The following is a 16127-nucleotide window of genomic DNA, read 5'->3' as shown; positions in this document are numbered from 1 at the left end:
GGGGCCGGTTCACAGCCGAGGAAAGCCCACTTTAGGAGGAAGGCATTTTTTCCCCCTCTTAATTGCATCTAATTACACTTGCCATTTAGGGGTTTGGGGGGGGGGCCGGGCTTCAACCCTGGGAACCGCGGCGCGGCGTCCTGGGGAGCCAGCCCGGTTTTCTTCCGGTCCAGCAGGTCTCTGACGAGAAGACGTGCATGCTCTTCTCTATCCGAAGGCCCAAGCTGCCGTCCTCCGAGACGCACCCCGAGGAGAGCCTCTACCAGCGGCTGGACGCCGCGGCCTGGCTCGCCCACCTCAACGCGCGGGGCCAGGTAGAGGAGGAGTACAAGCTGCGCAAGGTGAGGGGGGGCCCCCCGCCTGGTGGTCCCCCCGGGGGGTGGGGCCGCCTCCAGCCTCCCCCGGGGGGGGGGCCCTCCTGTGAAGTTCCCCGCATTTGTATCAAGGAAGCAATCAAGGCCGCCGTGTTGAAAAGACACCCCGGAGCCGGGCGAGCTGGCCCGGGGATCCCATGTCAGCCCGCCTGCGCCCAGGGCCCGCGGTATTGAAATAAATGCCGCCTTTCCAGACCCGGGGATTAGGCGGTGACGTGAGAAGGACAGGTTAATCGCGCGTCGCCCCGGGGGGGCTTTGACATTGAAATGAGCCGCTCGGGGCCCTGTGTGGGAATGGGGCCCCGGCTTCCCCCTGGTAAACATGTGCAAATTGCCGGGGGTCTGGATCCCGCCGCTCTGGAGCCCGGAGGGCCCAGGGAGCGCTTGGGGTTCTCGGAGGGGCGCTGCTCTACCACCCCCGCCCCGACCTCGGCCCCCCGTCCCGCAGGCCATCTTCTTCGGCGGCGTGGACGTGAGCATCCGCGGCCAGGTCTGGCCGTTCCTGCTGCGCTATTACAGCGCCGCGTCCACGGCCGAGGAGCGCGAGGCGCTGCGGGCGCAGAAGCGGAAGGAGTACGGGGAGATCCAGCAGAAGAGGTGCCCGTCCCCCCGAGCCGTGGAGGGGGGCAGCGCCCCCGGAGGGCCGGGCATCCTGGCAGGGGCAGTAATGTGACCCTCGACCCCGTGGTTTCTTTTCAAAATGGCTCTCCCGGGAGCGAGAGATCAAGGCTGGCCGCATGCCTCGCCACCAGGCCTCTGGGAAAGGGGGCCCCGGCCCGGGGGAGGGGGAGATGGGGAAGACAGCAGGAGCTGGGGCCCCCCCCACCCCTCCAGGAAGCTGGGACCGGGCAGGTGCCTCGCTGCCCACCCCGCTGTCCCCGCTGAGGGCCCTGCCAGCCCGTACCCCTCCTGGGGCAGCATGGGCATGCCCCCCCATCATGTCCGCTACCCCCACCGCCCGCTCCCTGGGCTGCTGCTGACCTCCAGGCCGTGCTCTGCACCCCCCCTCCCCCAGGCTCTCCATGACCCCCGGGGAGCACCGAGCCTTCTGGCGCAATGTGCAGTTCACTGTGGACAAAGACGTGGTACGCACAGATCGCAGCAACCAGTTCTTCCGAGGGGAGGACAACCCGAATGTGGAGTGCATGAGGTACCCGCCGGGCCCGGGGCCTGGCACCCGCTCCCCCCTCTCGCCGCCCCTCTGGCCGAGCCGGTCGCAGAGCCGGGGCCCAGCAAGCCCGGAGCTCCTCGGGTCTCCCAGGGGAGCCCGCTGCGCCCCGTGCCCCCGGGCTCTCCCTCCAGGCCTGCCACAGTGGGTCCCCCCGCCCCCGTGCTCCCTGGGTGGTCTTCCTGTAACGGCCCACACAGAGCCAGAGGTGGCATCCCCGACATTCTGCTGCCAAATGACAAATAATTGCACAAAATTAACAGCCCATAAAAATGTCCCAAGCAGCCCTGTCACAGGCGGTGGACCATTAAGGAAATGAGACCCGCATTCTTCCTCAGCGGCTGCAGCTGACCGCGGGAGCGGAGCTGATGGAGGGGCCCGGGCTCCCGAGGGGTCCCCCGCTTGCCGCCCTGAGGTGGGGGGGGAGGCCCGGGCAGCCGCTGCGGCGGGGACAGCAGGGTGGAGGGGGCGCCGGTCACCGCTGCCCTCCCCACCGTCCCCGCAGGAGGATCCTGCTGAACTACGCGGTGTACAACCCGGCCATCGGCTACTCGCAGGGCATGTCAGACCTGCTGGCGCCCATCCTGGCCGAGGTCCTGGACGAGTCCGACACCTTCTGGTGCTTTGTGGGCTTGATGCAGAACACGATCTTCGTCAGCTCTCCTCGGGACGAGGACATGGAGAGGCAGCTGGTGAGGCTCGGGCAGCGTGTGTGCGTGCGCGCGTGTGTGTGGGCTCTGGCTGTGTGTGTGTGCATGTGTGTAGGCTGGGGCTGTGTGTGTGCATGTGTGTATTTGTGTGTAGGCTGGGGCTGTGTGTGCGTGTGTAGGCTGGGGCTGTGTGTGTGCGTGTGTGTAGGCTGGGGCTGTGTGTGTGCGTGTGTGTATTTATGTGTAGGCTGGGGCTGTGTGTGTGCGTGTGTGTATTTGTGTGTAGGCTGGGGCTGTGTGTGCGTGTGTAGGCTGGGGCTGTGTGTGTGTGTGTAGGCTCAGGCTCTGTGTGTGCGTGCATTTATGTGTGTAGGCTCGGGCTGTGTGTGTATGTAGGCTCAGGCTCTGTGTGTGCATGCATTTGTGTGTGTAGGCTCAGGCTGTGTGTGTGTGTAGGCTCAGGCTCTGTGTGTGCGTGCATTTGTGTGTGTAGGCTCGGGCTGTGTGTGTGCCCACGTGTGTGTGCACTGCAGGGCTTGGAGAAGGAGCACACGCCGCCTCTTCCCCTTGCGGCCAGGGGTGTGCGGGTGATGGGCTGACCTGCTGCTGTGGGTCAGCGGCAGCAGAAGCCGGTGTGGGCCTGGCTGGCAGGGAGCAGGCGTCTCAGCCCTGGGAAGGGCTGCCGGCTGCCCACAGAGAGGATCTGCGGGGCCCAGGGCTCCAGGGCCAGCGCCCCTCCCTGCCGCACTTCCTGCAAGGCCAGAGGGGGAGCTGGGGAGAGCCCTTCCTGCCCCTCCCTCCCTCCCTCCCTCCCTGCACATGACAGGCAGAGGGGGAGCTGGGCAGGGCCCTCCCTCCTCCCTCCTTCCTCCCTCCCCGTTTCCCTCCCTCCCTCCCTCCCTCCTTGTACATGACAGGCAGAGGGGGAGCTGGGCAGAGCCCTCCCTCTTCCCTCCTTCCCTCCCTCCCTCCCTCCCTCCCTCCCTCCCTCCCTGCACGTGACAGGCAGAGGGGGAGCTGGGCAGAGCCCTCCCTCCTCCCTCCCTCCCTCCCTGCACATGACAGGCAGAGAAGGGGAGTCCCCATCCCACCTGGGCCAGCCAGTACTGCAAGGACTAGGTTCTCTGCCGTGTCTGGATTGCAGGGTGCAGCACAGCAAGACCCCTGCGTGGGGTGGGGTGGGGTGGGGTGGGGTGGGGCCCCGGCGGGCGGGCGCCTCTCACCGCCGCTCCCCAGAGCAGCAGGCTTTTCCTGAGGGGCCAGGCGAGGCCGGGCTGAGGGGCGGGGAGGGGACGAGCCCAGGGGCAGAGCAGGGAGCACCCTGTGCAGCTCGGGGTCACTCCACACCTGCTCCGCTCCGTCGCCAGTGTGCGGCTCCATGTCCCACCCGCCAGCGCCAGTGCCGGGTGAGGGTGGCCTGGAAGCTGGCCCCGGGACTCGGAGCCCTATCCTGGGGTGACCTTACTCAGTCCTCCCATCCTGGTGGGGTGACCTTACTCAGTCCTCCCATCCTGGGGTGACCTTACTCGGTCCTCCCATCCTGGGGTGACCTTACTCGGTCCTCCCATCCTGGGGTGACCTTACTCGGTCCTCCCATCCTGGGGTGACCTTACTCGGTCCTCCCATCCTGGGGTGACCTTACTCGGTCCTCCCATCCTGGGGTGACCTTACTCGGTCCTCCCATCCTGGGGTGACCTTACTCGGTCCTCCCATCCTGGGGTGACCTTACTCAGTCCTCCCGTCTTGGGGTGACCTTACTCGGTCTGCTCGCCCTCCCGCCCTATGGGAAGCCGCCATCATGAGGCTCAGACTTTGCTCTCCCTACTCAGTGCTGAGGGATGGTGGGAGCCGAGAGGCCTGGCCGGGGGCCCAGGGGGTGACCCTGCTTACCTCGCCAGGAGAGGCGGGCGGCGGCAGCAGCCCCGGATGTGGGCTGGGGCTGGGATGGCTTCCGAGGGAGCCGGCCTCCCGGCCACACGCGCCTCCGCACCACAGCCTCGGTCCAAAGCAGACTCACATGTGGACAACACGCCAGACACGTCGCGGGCACAGGCGTCCTGTGTGTGCTGCTCGGGTGGCCCAAGGCGTGGCCTCCCTGGCCGGGTGGACAGGCCTGTCCTGGGCCAGCCACCGACTGTCCCCTCCCAGCTGTACCTGCGGTGGACAGGCTGCCGGGCTGGGCTGACTGTCCCCCCTCCCCCCGCCCCCAGCTGTACCTGCGGTGGACAGGCTGCTGGGCTGGGCTGACTGTCCCCCCCCCCGGCCCCCAGCTGTACCTGCGGTGGACAGGCTGCCGGGCTGGGCTGACTGTCCCCCCCCCCCGCCCCCAGCTGTACCTGCGGTGGACAGGCTGCCGGGCTGGGCTGACTGTCCCTCCCCCCGCCCCCAGCTGTACCTGCGGTGGACAGGCTGCCGGGCTGGGCTGACTCTCCCCCCTCCCCCCGCCCCCAGCTGTACCTGCGGTGGACAGGCTGCCGGGCTGGGCTGACTGTCCCCCCCCCCCCGCCCCCAGCTGTACCTGCGAGAGCTGCTCCGGCTGACACATGTGCGCTTCTACCAGCACCTGGCCTCGCTGGGCGAGGACGGCCTGCAGATGCTTTTCTGCCACCGCTGGCTCCTGCTGTGCTTCAAGCGCGAGTTCCCCGAGGCGGAAGCCCTGCGGATCTGGGAGGCCTGCTGGGCCCACTACCAGGTGAGCCGGCCCGTGCCCCTCGCGAACGCCCAGCGCCGAGGGCCGGCTGCACGCGTTGCCCCGGCTTCCTCTGGGTCCCTGCCCTCCTCCTGCTCACCCCACAAGCTGCCCGCAGCCCCTCCCACAGCAAATGCCCCCCCAATGGATGCACATGACCCCCCAGCCCGCTCAGCACCCCACTCTGGGGCTTACACTGACGTCGGGGCCCGTGGCAGTTGGAGCGGCAGGCTGTTCTCCTAGCAGTGGCCAGTCTGTAAAACAGTACCACAGCCATGCACTGGCGGCTCACACCTGAACCCCAGCCACCACGGAGGCTGAGATCCGAGAACTGCGGTCTCGAGAAGTGCGGTTTGAAGCCAGCCTGAGCAGGAAAGTCCATGAGGCTCTTCTGCAATTAAACAAACAAACAAAAAGCTACCAATTAGCTGGAAGTAGAACTGTGGCTCATGTAGTAGAGCACTAGACTTGAACGACAAAGCTCGGGGTCAGCACCCAGGCCCTGAGCCCAAGCCCCGGTGCCAGCACCAAACCCAGAAAACTAGAAGCAGGTGCACTAGGCGGTGCACAGCTTTAGAGGGGGGTGGAGGTAGGTAGCTTTCAGTTTGAGCCTGGAAAAAAACCTGAGACTTTATTTGAAAAATAACTAAAGTAAAAAAGACTGAGGGGCAGTCTTTTTGTAAGGCTTAAGGGGTAGAGGGCAAGCCAGAGGCCCTGAGTTCAGCGCCCAGTACGGAAAAGAAAAAGTGTGGGCCCATCCTGGAGATCTCTGGGGGAAGGCAGCTCTAACAGTGTGTGGCCCCACATTTCCCACCCTGAGGAGCCGCGGGGAGCTCCCACCGAGGGGCAGTGCCAGGGTCTGCCCCTTGCTCCCGCCTGCCCCGGCCGCACCCAGCCCAGGCCCGGGCTTTGCTCGCTGCCTTGACGGACGTGCTTGGCACGGTTCACAGGGAAATTCTGCACTGAGATAGGGACACACAGCTCAGCTGGCCCCGAACGCTAGATCCGACATACACTCCCACGTGCACGCATACACACGCAACCACACTCACATGCAAATACACGCGCGTAATATACACGTACAACCACAGACACACACACTCACCTACGGATGCACGCCACTTCACTCACGTATCACCACACGTGCTCACGGACGTTCACACGTACACACACACACCGCAGACACAATCCCACTCAGACGCACGTGGCACGGCCACCCCTGCGGTCACACACAGCCTCCCTGTGTGCAGAAGCACTGGGACGGTGGCCCGGGTGCCTGTGCCCCATGCTTGAGGCCCAGCGGAAGTGACCGGAGGCGGGCTGTTTACTTTTTTCTTTTCTTTTTTTCTTTTTTTTTTTTGGCCAGTCCTGGGCCTTGGACTCAGGGCCTGGGCACTGTTCCTTGGCTTCTTTTTGCTCAAGACTAGCACTCTGCCACTTGAGCCACAGCGCCCCTTCTGGCCGTTTTTCTATATATGTGGTGCTGGGGAATTGAACCCAGAGCCTCATGTATACGAGGCGAGCTCTCTACCACTAGGCCATATCCCCAGCCCAAGCGGGCCGTTTTCAGACCCAAGGCTGAATGTCCATGCTGGCCTCCGGGGTGTGTGTGGGAGCCGTCCAGGAGTGGGCTGGGTGTGCGGGGCTGGCCCCCTCCCCACAAAGCTTCTGTGTGGCCTCCGAGAGGTCCAGGCTGCATCCCTTCCCTTCCCCTCCACTGGCCCTGGGTTTTGCTGGGGAGCGGAGATTCAAGGTCAGGCCCACGGGCGCGTGCCCCACCCCACATTCCGCAGAGGCTGGGCCTGGGCGTCCACTTCCTGCAGCTGACGCTGCTGGAACTCAGAGGGAGGGAGGCGGACCGTTGGAGAGGCGTTGGGGAGGAAGCGGCTCGGTGGTGGCGTGGGGGCGGCCTCTGCCTAGCGGGTGGGACACGGCCCTGTTGGGCCCCAAGACTAAACATGGGCTTCCTGGCGCTCCCATCCTTCCTCCCCCTTCCGGAGCCGCGCGTTGGGGCGTCCAGGCGGGAGGAGAGACGAGACAGGACGCGGAGGCCAGACCAGGCCCGGGGGTGGGCTGCCGGCTGCCCCGGGCGTCCCAGAGAGGTGGCCTTACAGGAGGGCTGGGCCTCCACACACCCGGGCGGCCCGCGCAGGGCTCCCCACACTGGCAGGCTGCCATCTCGGGCCGGCACGGAGGACGTGGGGGCCAGGGGCAGACTGCCCGGTGCTGGGGGGCCATGGCTCATCATGGGGGGGCTGCCATGCCCCTGTAGACCCCGTAGTGGCTGTGGCCCAGGACTGGGAGGGCCACATTGGTTACCCCTCGCACAAGTAACCCCCAAAAAGCCCACCGTGAGCGTTCCGGCCGCTGTGGTGCCAGGCATCAGACCTGGCAGCCCCCCCCCAGTCGCTGCTGTGGTCACATGGGTGGAGGGGGGGCTGGGGAGCAGCGCTGAGCCCACTTTCCTCCCCCCAGACGGACTACTTCCACCTGTTCATCTGCGTGGCCATTGTGGCCATCTACGGGGATGACGTGGTCGAGCAGCAGCTGGCCACCGACCAGATGTTGCTGCACTTCGGGAACCTGGCCATGCACATGAACGGGGAGCTGGTGCTCAGGAAGGTGAGCGAGGCCCCGCCCGGCCTGGGCCTCGGGCGCACGCGCACCACGCACGCCTCGCCCACGCCCTCCCTGTGCCCCCCCCAGCGCACCCGCCCGCCCCTCGCCCCAGCCACGCCCCCCGCTGTCCCCAGCCACGCCCCCTGCTGCCCCAGCCACGCCCCTCGCTGCCCACAGCCATTCCCCCTCACCCCGCCACACCCCCCCGCTGCCCCCAGCCACGCCCCCTCGCCCCAGCCATGCCCCCAGCCACGCCCCCTCACTCCAGCCACTCCCCTCGCTGCCCACAGCCATGCCCCCTCACCCCGCCACACCCCCCGCTGCCCCCAGCCGCGCCCCCTCGCCCCAGCCATGCCCCCAGCCACGCCCCCTGCTGCCCCCGGCCACGCCCCCTCACTCCAGCCACGCCCCTCGCTGCCCCAGCCCTCCCCTTGCCCCAGCCACACCCCCGCTGCCCCAGGCCACGCCCCTGCTGCCCCAGCCACGCCCCTGCTGCCCCCAGTGCTCCTGCTCTCCCCTCACCCCAGCCACACCCCGCTGCTCCAGCCATGCTCCCTCACCCCAGCCACGCCCCCCTCCCTCAGCGCTCACGCCCCCCCTCGCCCCAGCCACGTCCCCCTCAGCGCTTACGACCCCGCCCCCCCAGCGCTCCCCCTCGCCCCAGCCACGCCCCCAGCGTTCCTGCCCCTCCCACCAGGACCCAGCAGTCAGCACCCGCTGCACCTGCACAGCTGCCCCCTCACCCCAGTCCTCGGGCGCCCCGGCACTGGGTCAGAGTTCATGAGTTTCTGGGCTGGTCCCCATCTGGGCCCACCCGGCATGTAGCCCAGAACTGGGAAAATGGAAGAAGAGGCGGGGGGGGGGGTGTCAGGGGAAGGGGGGGCGGGGGGCGGGGGGCGGGGGCCCACCCGAGGGCCCACCCGAAGCCAGCCAGACTGAAAGGGGCCGTGAGCATCTCCCTCCCCTCCTCCTCCCCCTGCAGTTGGCCCCACACTCCACCAGACCCCACAAACGCCCCACGGGGACTGAACGTGGGTCCCGGGGCTGAGGCGAGCACCAGGGTTGCCTGGCGGCCCCCAGGGTGGGGTGAGCCCGAGTCAGAGGGGCCCTGCGAGAGGACAGGCTGGTCCTGGCTGGGCTGGGGCGCAAGCAAGGCCTTGACGGCTCTGTTCATCCTCGACTTGGGGCCCCCAGAGCTCCCCTGGACGGGTGTGGGCCAGGGTTATCCTGCCAGCCTGCCCCCCCCACCCCCTGCCGCCCTCCCTCCCCTCAGCCTTCCCTGTCTCCGTAGGCCAGGAGCTTGCTGCCCCCCCCCCCCGCCGCCCTCCCTCCCCTCAGCCGGCCCTCTCTCCCCAGGCCAGGAGCTTGCTGCCCCCCCCCCCCCGCCGCCCTCCCTCCCCTCAGCCGGCCCTCTCTCCCCAGGCCAGGAGCTTGCTGCACCAGTTCCGCCTCCTGCCCCAGATCCCCTGCAGCCTCCACGACCTGTGCAAGCTGTGCAGCACCGGCATGTGGGACAGCGGGTGCATGCCCGCCGTCGAGTGTGCCGGCCACCACTCGGGCTCCCAGAGCTGCCCCTACGCGGGGACTGCGGACGCGCCTCCCCCCACGCCCCCGAGAGAGGGCAGGAAGGGCCCCAGGACGCCCCTGGAAGGCTTCGGTCTCCGCAAATAGGTGGCGCTGCGGGTCGGGACCAGGAGTGGGGGTCTCCCCAGAGGCCTCGGGCACGCGGGAGGGGTGGGAAGGAGCGTGGAGGGGGTGGGGGACGACAGAAAACTAAGGGAGACGCCTCTGTGGGACAAGAAGGGAATCCTGTCGCGCCGTCGTCCCGTGAACCGGGAGTTGGAAGGGACTGGAACTCGTGGCCAGGAGAGAAGCCGGCTCCCCCGCCGCCCCGGGCCGCCCTGTGGCCCCCCGCCGTGGCTCTCCCGTGGCCCAGGACCTCCTCCTCGCCCAGCAGCGGGGAGCGCACGCGGTCCACGCACCAGCACGGAGGGACGTGGAGGACGGGCCCGTCCAGGCCTGGAGGCCTTCCCGCACAGCCCAGCCCCGCCTCGCCTCTCCTGCGCCTCCCCAGCTGTCAGACAGAAAACCCACGAAGCCCCACGCGCGGGCCAGGGGGGTCAGCGCGCCCTCCGGGGCCCCCCCCTCTGTGGCCATGCCCCCTCAAACACAGCGGCCAAGCGGGGGTCGGATGGGTCAAGCTGTGTGTGCACACGTGTGTGCGTGTGTGTGTGCGCACGTGCTAGCTTCTCCCGGGAGAATCTGTTTAGTCCAGGGATGAAGCTGTGTTGCCTGATCAGCCAAGACAAAGGCGCCTGACCAGCTGGGCCGGCCGTGGCCTCTCTCCTCAGTGTCTCAGGGGCCTGGAACACTCGGGGAACACCACTGACGCCCCAACTCCAGAAGACCGGGTTGTGGCTGCCTCTGCAGGTGGAGGGGGGGGCCTGCCCCTCAGCACTCTGAGCAGCACAAAAGCCGCTGCGGGGAGCCGGGAACCCCGACCCTTCTGTGGGGCCAGCCGGCCGCGGAGGGCCTCCTGCCGGGGCTGGTGTCACAGAATGTGGCACTGCAGGACGGTGCCACTTTTAAAGGGGGGGGGACTGTCACAGGAAAGAGCTCCTTACTCAGCTTCTCTTTCCTCCCTACGCCCTTCCGCGGTGGGCAGCCACGTGCAGATACCTGGGTCCTTGTGTCCAGGAGCCTCTGGGGAGACCGTCCTGGAGGTCACCCGTGTCCACATCGCGGGGTGCTGGCTTCCAGGGAGGCCGAGGCATGAGTTTCTCTGGTTTGCGTCTGAGGAAGGATTGTTGTGTGGATTGGCTTCTGGTCCCTTGGGGACGCCCACCCTTCACCCTGGCTCCTCCGTGGGAGCCTGGCAGGCACGGGGGGGGGGGGACCGCCGCCCACCGCCAGGAGAGCACTGCAGGGCCGAGTGGACCAGCAGTCCCGGCTGGCTGGGTCTGGTCAGGGGTGGGCCGTCTTGCCCAGGGCCATCAAGCGGCGCTCCGAGGGGGGGGTACACGTGCACCCCTCCCGCAGGCCAGGCCTGTGGAGAAGGCAAGGGTGGAGAGGCCGAAACCAACCAGCAGGGGACTTGGCGAGCCGTGGCGGCGGCGTGTGGCACAGCGGGCCGTGAGGCTGGACCGTCGAGGCCTCCTCCACGGTCCCCCTGCGCGGTGGCGGGGAGGGGGCGGGCCGTGCCACAACCTCCCTGGCACCGCCGCCACGGGCGATGGGGAGGCAGCTTGCACCTGCTTGGGGGGGGGCAGAGCCACAGGAGCCCCGCTGCCAAGGGGTGGAGAAGCCCTGCCCGTCGCCCGGCTCCCTTCATCTGGATGCAATTAGAGGAAACCGGCCAAAAACCCCGCGGCAGCTGTCACCCCGGGCTTGTTCCAGCCAGCAGAAGGCACGAGGGTGATAATTCAGCCGTTAGGCTTTGCCTGCCCGCCGCCAGGACGCGCAGATGGGGGCCGTCGGTCCGCCGCGGCCTCGGCTATGCGTGCTGCTCGTGTCACCCGTTTTTTAAGGGACGCTTCCCAGTATTGGCTGGCGTGCGCGCGCATGCTTGAGGTTGGGGCTGGGCTGGCCCGCCGCTGGTGCTGAGCGATGTCACCCGGGGGCGGGGGGGGGGGGGACGATGCGGGGGGGGAGGGTCGGGAAAGGGGTCTCCAGGGGAGGTGGAGTTAGGATTGGGATGGGTACACCCATCTGGGCCAGAAGGGTGTCTAGGGAAGGGCTGTGCATTTCTAGAAAGCTCCATCTCAAGTCCCAGCCCGGAACCCTCAGGAGTCAGTGTCCACCCAGCCCAGGCCCTTGGCCTTGACCTTGGCCTTGGCCTTTGCGTTGGTTTCTGCAGGAAGCTGCGTGTGTCGCTGCACACACACACACACACGCGTGCGCCAAGGAGTGTGGCCAGGGCCAGCTGCCCATGTGGGCCACACGTGAGAGACCCAGGGCTGTGCCCCGGAGTTCCTGGAATCAGACAGCCCCGGGGGCCTGTTACGTCCTGAGCCGAGAGTGGGGATGTCGGGAAGCCTGGGGGTGGGGGGAGGCCTCCTGTCTCCCCCTGCCTCCGTCTCCTCCCCTGTGAGCCGGAACTCAGGACACCCGCCCAGGCTGGCGGGGGGGGGGGGGCTCAGCCCGGGACCCTCGCCTGCCACTCAGGGAAGTCAGGCCGCCCACCTCCGCCTTCAGCGGCCCCCGCAGCCGGCCCGGCCGCGCTCCAGGCCAGGAGCTCGCCCCTGGTTCGCAGTTGGCCAACATCCACGTTGCGGTGTGTCCTCTGCCGAGGGCGACCCTCTCTGTGCCTCTGGGAAATTCACCCCGTGCCGGGGAAGGCCCCTCACAGACGGTCCTCGGTGATCTCCGCCCGCGCGTGTCTGCCGGCCCACCCAGCGTCCCCCCCAGAGAGGGGGCCGCACCCCTGCGTCGCCCCAAGACCCTTAGAGGACGGCACGGGGGGAGCCTGGGCTCCCTGGAGACCGGGGTGCGGACAGCCGGCTGCCACCGCCCGGCCTTCTGAACGCGTGGCATCCGGTTTCCGGTCAGGGGGATCCCCTCACCGCGGGTCCCCCAGCGACTCGGGCACAGCAGGGTCTTGGGGGCATTTAAGAGCAGTTTCCTGAAATTTCCACCCTTGTTGCCGAGAGGTGCCACGTCTGAGGCGAGCGATCTGTCCTCTGTGCGGTGTTCTGTTCTGGTCAGGCCCAGGACTGGCCGCCGCCCCGGCAAGGCTTTGGCTTTCGCTGCAAGGTAAATAAAATGGAACTTGAGGAAGCGTGTGATCTGGGTGCCTCTGGGGAAGGGCCAGTGGGATGGGGGGGGGGGGAGGCAGGCCTGGGGGGAGGGGCTCTCAGCCAACCTGGAAACACACAGAACTCCGCTGGGCCTTTGACACCCCAGTTCCAGTTTCAGGAAAAGCCCGAGCCTTGCCCACGTGACCTTCCTTAGTGGGCAAACGAGGTCCACTCCGTTCGAGTATGGGTAGGAGTTAGAAATCAGGCATCCACGCCTCCTGTCCTGCTCCTCTTCCGAGCCCTGGGTGCTGGTGACCAGGACTTGTGTCCCAGGGGTAATGGAGGTGGGCAGGGCCTGCGCCCCAGGGGAGCCGTTCCTGGAGCCTTGGGTGCGGCGGGCTCAGCGGGATCGGAGCGTGTTGGGGGTTGCAAGCTGCTTCCCCCGTGTTTTGTGTGTGCCGCTTTTTGTTGTGTGGGGGCTCGAACTCAGGGCCTTCGTGTTTTTTCCACTCAGGGCTAGCGCTCTACCACATGAGCCAGGGCTCCGTCTCCGGGGTACGCACACAGCTCCGCCAGAGGTGTGTGCTTGTTCCGGGGCGGCCCTGCCCTCCTAAGGCTGGCGATGCCCCCCGTCCTGGGGAGGAAGGGCTCGGCTTCCCAGGGCGGCCAGACGTGTGCCCAGGGCAGAGGCGGTGCAGGCCAGGTTCTCCGGGCCCCTGGTTACACCTGCGGGCCCCGCTGGCCGGGCCCCCCCCACCCCGGTCACCCAGGCGGGTGCTCTGCCCCAGCATGGGGGCACCGGGGAGTCCCTGGGGTCTGGGTCAGGAGACCTGCACCCTCCACCTCCAAAGGAGCAAGGCCCCCCCCACCGCCGTGCCTTTGGGCTGAATTCCTGCAGCTACAGATGCAGCTGTTCCAGGCCTCCTAGACAGCAGGCCTGAGCCCCACCCTTCCGCGGAGCGACGGCAGGCCCGCCCCGTCGGCTGGGCTCTTTGTGGGACACACACCTGAACCCTGCCCTGCCCTGTGTGCCCCCCCCCCCCCCCGTGTAACTGGAAGGTTCCAGGCCAGCCCCTTCCCTACCCTCCCCCTTCCCCGGAACAGGGTCCAGACCCCGGAGCAGTCCAGGATGCCCCCTCCCCCATCCTCCCCCTGCCCCGCAGGAGAGCAGCGGGGTTCAGCGCCGCTGGGCCACGACCTTGCAATGCTGCAGGAAAAGAGGCCACTTGGTCTCTGGTGGGAAAGTAAGCTTCACACCCCACGCGTCCGCGCCCCCACACCGGGCAGAGGGACCCGGCCATCGACGGAGGCTGTGCCCAATGCTGCCCAAGCAGGGAGGAGTCAGGGTCCACCGAACCCGGCTGCGGAAACGAGCCTGCCGAGCGTCCGCTGGTGCCCGGTAGGCACGTGCACTGACGAGGCGTGGAGTCCGCGGGGGCAGGGGCGGCCGGCGCCTGGGGACAGGCAGAGACGGGGAGAACAGGCAAGTGACGGAAGGCAGGGCTCGCGGAGCGTGAACGCGGACCGTTCACTTAGCTAGCGACAGCCTGCTAGCTGCCCCCTGCTTTCTGGTGGGGAGACCGAGGCTGAGGTGCTGCGAGAGCACCGGTCCAGGTTGCTGGCTTCTAGAACACAGGCCCTGAGTTGGATCCTGGGGTAGCCCCACGGTCTGTGGGGAAACACTGAGGCTCTGGGCCTCATCTACTGGTGCGCCAGGCTGGCCCGCCCCGGGGGTCTCCCTGCCCCAGAACACAAGTCCTGTCTGCAGGGCCCCGCCGCCCGCTCCCCGGCCCCCCCGCTCCCCCGCCCGCCCGCGGATGGCTTCAGTGGCAAGTCTGCCCCACCAGAAAGGGTCTCGGGCGGCTCCAGAAGCTCTACGGTCTCCCCGGAGGGTCCGCTCCCACCCTTGGCCCCTGGGAGGCATCCACGCAGCACTGGGACCACCACCTCCGTCTGGCCGTGCCCCCGAGTGGGGTGGGGGAGCCAGGGCAGGATGGGGCGCCGCTGTGCCGGGCAGAGGTCCTGGGCAGGCGGCTCCGTCGTTAGCTCCAGCCAGCTGCAGTCACCTGGGTGTTCCCGCCTCTGTGCCATGCCCCCCCTGCAGGCCCGGCTTCCCACCCCGGCCCCGGGGCAGAGAGAGGGGGCCCTGCAGGCGCGGCCAGACCGGCGTCCATCCGGGAGCCCTCCCCAGATCCCGTTTCTGCAGGCGGGGTGTCAGTCTGCTCCCATCCAGCCACGTCTGTCCTTCCTGCCCCCCGCGGGCGCACAGGGTCCCTCTGGGGGAGAAGCAGGGAGGGGTGAGGAGGGGAGCAGGCGGGAGGGGGGCTGGGGAGGAGGGCCTCTAATCTAATCACATCAGGTGTGCGCCAGATAAATATTAATAACCAGTGACACGGGGAGCTGGGGGGAATCTAATTACGAGGATGCTGTGCTGTGCGGCGCGGGGGCGGGACTTCCCGGCGCACAGTCCCCGCTCCTCACCGGAGGCTTCTCCAGCCCACCCCCCACCCCCGGGCAGGGCCAGGTCCCAGCTCCCCCCCCCACCACACACACCTTAGCCTGGACTTGCTGAGTGGATCTGAGGGAACCCCCTCTGTGGCTCCGGAGCGGGCTGCCCCCGACCTGGGCCCCACAAACTCCTCCCAGCTGGTCTCCGGCTTGGACGGAGCCAGGCTGCTGCTGCTGTAGGCCCTGCTCCTTAGAACGGAGGCAGGGGTTCTTGAGGGGGACAATGGTGTTCTGCCCTGACCCGAGTGACCAGGATGAACTGGGGGTGTCCCCCAGGCCCCAGGCCTGCTCCCCAGGTCCTTGGCAGAGCCCGTACGGGACCGTGGCGGACTCCTCCTGTTTGAATAGCCGGGCCTCCCGGTCACCCCTCACCTCCCAAGGGCAGAAGGAGCAGCCACCGCCCACCCGCTGGGGAGCCCGGGAGCCCCGTGGTTAGCAGGGTCCTTTCCAGGTGGGCGTGGGCTCCCAGCACTGACCCGGGAGCCGGCTGAGCCCTGGATGTGCTGGGTGGCCTTGGATAGCAAGCTTGCCCTCTCTGGGCTTCAGAGGTGGCCCTGCCGCGCGTGGGGCGGGCATCTGGTCCCCGTAACAGCCTCTCAAGTGCTTGCAGGATAATAAATGAATAAATCAGGGCACCTCCTGCGGGTCAGCAAATATTGTCCGAATGAAGAACCCTTGCAGTCCTGTGTGGATGCCTCCTGTACACAAATCATAAAGGAGCCCAGGCCAAGCGCTGATGGCTGATAAGATTAGAACCCGGCGCGGAGGCGGCCGGCCCCCGAGGGCCAGGGGCCTAGGGCAGGGGCGTGGAGTCCCTTTCGCTGGGCCTGGGGGCCAGGACACTCGGCAACATTGGAATCCGCCATCTTGCTCCCCTTGTGACCTTGGGAAGGTGGCTCTGCGGCTCTGGTCCCGGGTCGCGCCCTCCGGCGGCGTGGGCTCGGTTCAGGATGCGGGGTGCCTGGAAAGCAGGAACTGAACACCACGGAGCAGGTCCCGGTGGGTGGCTCACAGACGTCCTGCCTCGGGTGCCCCACGCAGGACACGTGTTCCCCCGCCCTGGGTCCCTCCGACTCTGCCGCCCTGCACCGGCCCTGGTCACACACAGCCGTCTCTGGGCCTCAGTTGCCCTGGGGGGTGGGGGCGGGGAGAGCGGGATGCAAGGTGACGGTGTGAGTCTGCGCGTCCGGCCCAGATGGCCCCCTGCAGCCGGTGGTTCCAGAATCGTCTCCCGGCGTGGTGGACCTGCTGCGGTCACTCGTGTGTGGCCAGCTGCGGGGGGAGGGGCTGCGGCTCCGCAGGCTGGGCAGGGGGCGGGGCCTGCCCTCGCCCTGGCGGGGGGGTCGGGGGCGTTGGAGGGCTGAGGTGCCAAGGGCCCGGGCG

At 67.9% G+C, this 16127-nt stretch overlaps 1 protein-coding gene across 4 annotated transcripts in view; it reads left to right on the top strand.

The window, feature by feature from the left end:
• Positions 1-9212, top strand: part of Tbc1d16 (TBC1 domain family member 16) — a 53138-nt gene extending 43926 nt beyond the window's left edge. For 2 of the 4 annotated variants that reach the window (XM_048366360.1, XM_048366358.1), the window contains exons 6-12: positions 174-341; positions 823-971; positions 1390-1524; positions 2048-2234; positions 4705-4884; positions 7357-7503; positions 8923-9212. In XM_048366360.1, coding sequence (XP_048222317.1) covers positions 174-341; positions 823-971; positions 1390-1524; positions 2048-2234; positions 4705-4884; positions 7357-7503; positions 8923-9171 — 1215 coding nt within the window. In that variant the 3' untranslated portion in view covers positions 9172-9212. The remainder of the gene's footprint in view (positions 1-173; positions 342-822; positions 972-1389; positions 1525-2047; positions 2235-4704; positions 4885-7356; positions 7504-8922) is intronic. The other 2 variants (XM_048366359.1, XM_048366361.1) reach the window with 2 other exon arrangements.
• The last annotated feature ends 6915 nt before the right edge of the window (positions 9213-16127 follow it).

Source organism: Perognathus longimembris, chromosome 17 (genome assembly GCF_023159225.1).
Source record: "Perognathus longimembris pacificus isolate PPM17 chromosome 17, ASM2315922v1, whole genome shotgun sequence".
Lineage (NCBI taxonomy): Eukaryota > Metazoa > Chordata > Mammalia > Rodentia > Heteromyidae > Perognathus > Perognathus longimembris.
This window is presented reverse-complemented; position numbering and strand designations above follow the sequence as displayed.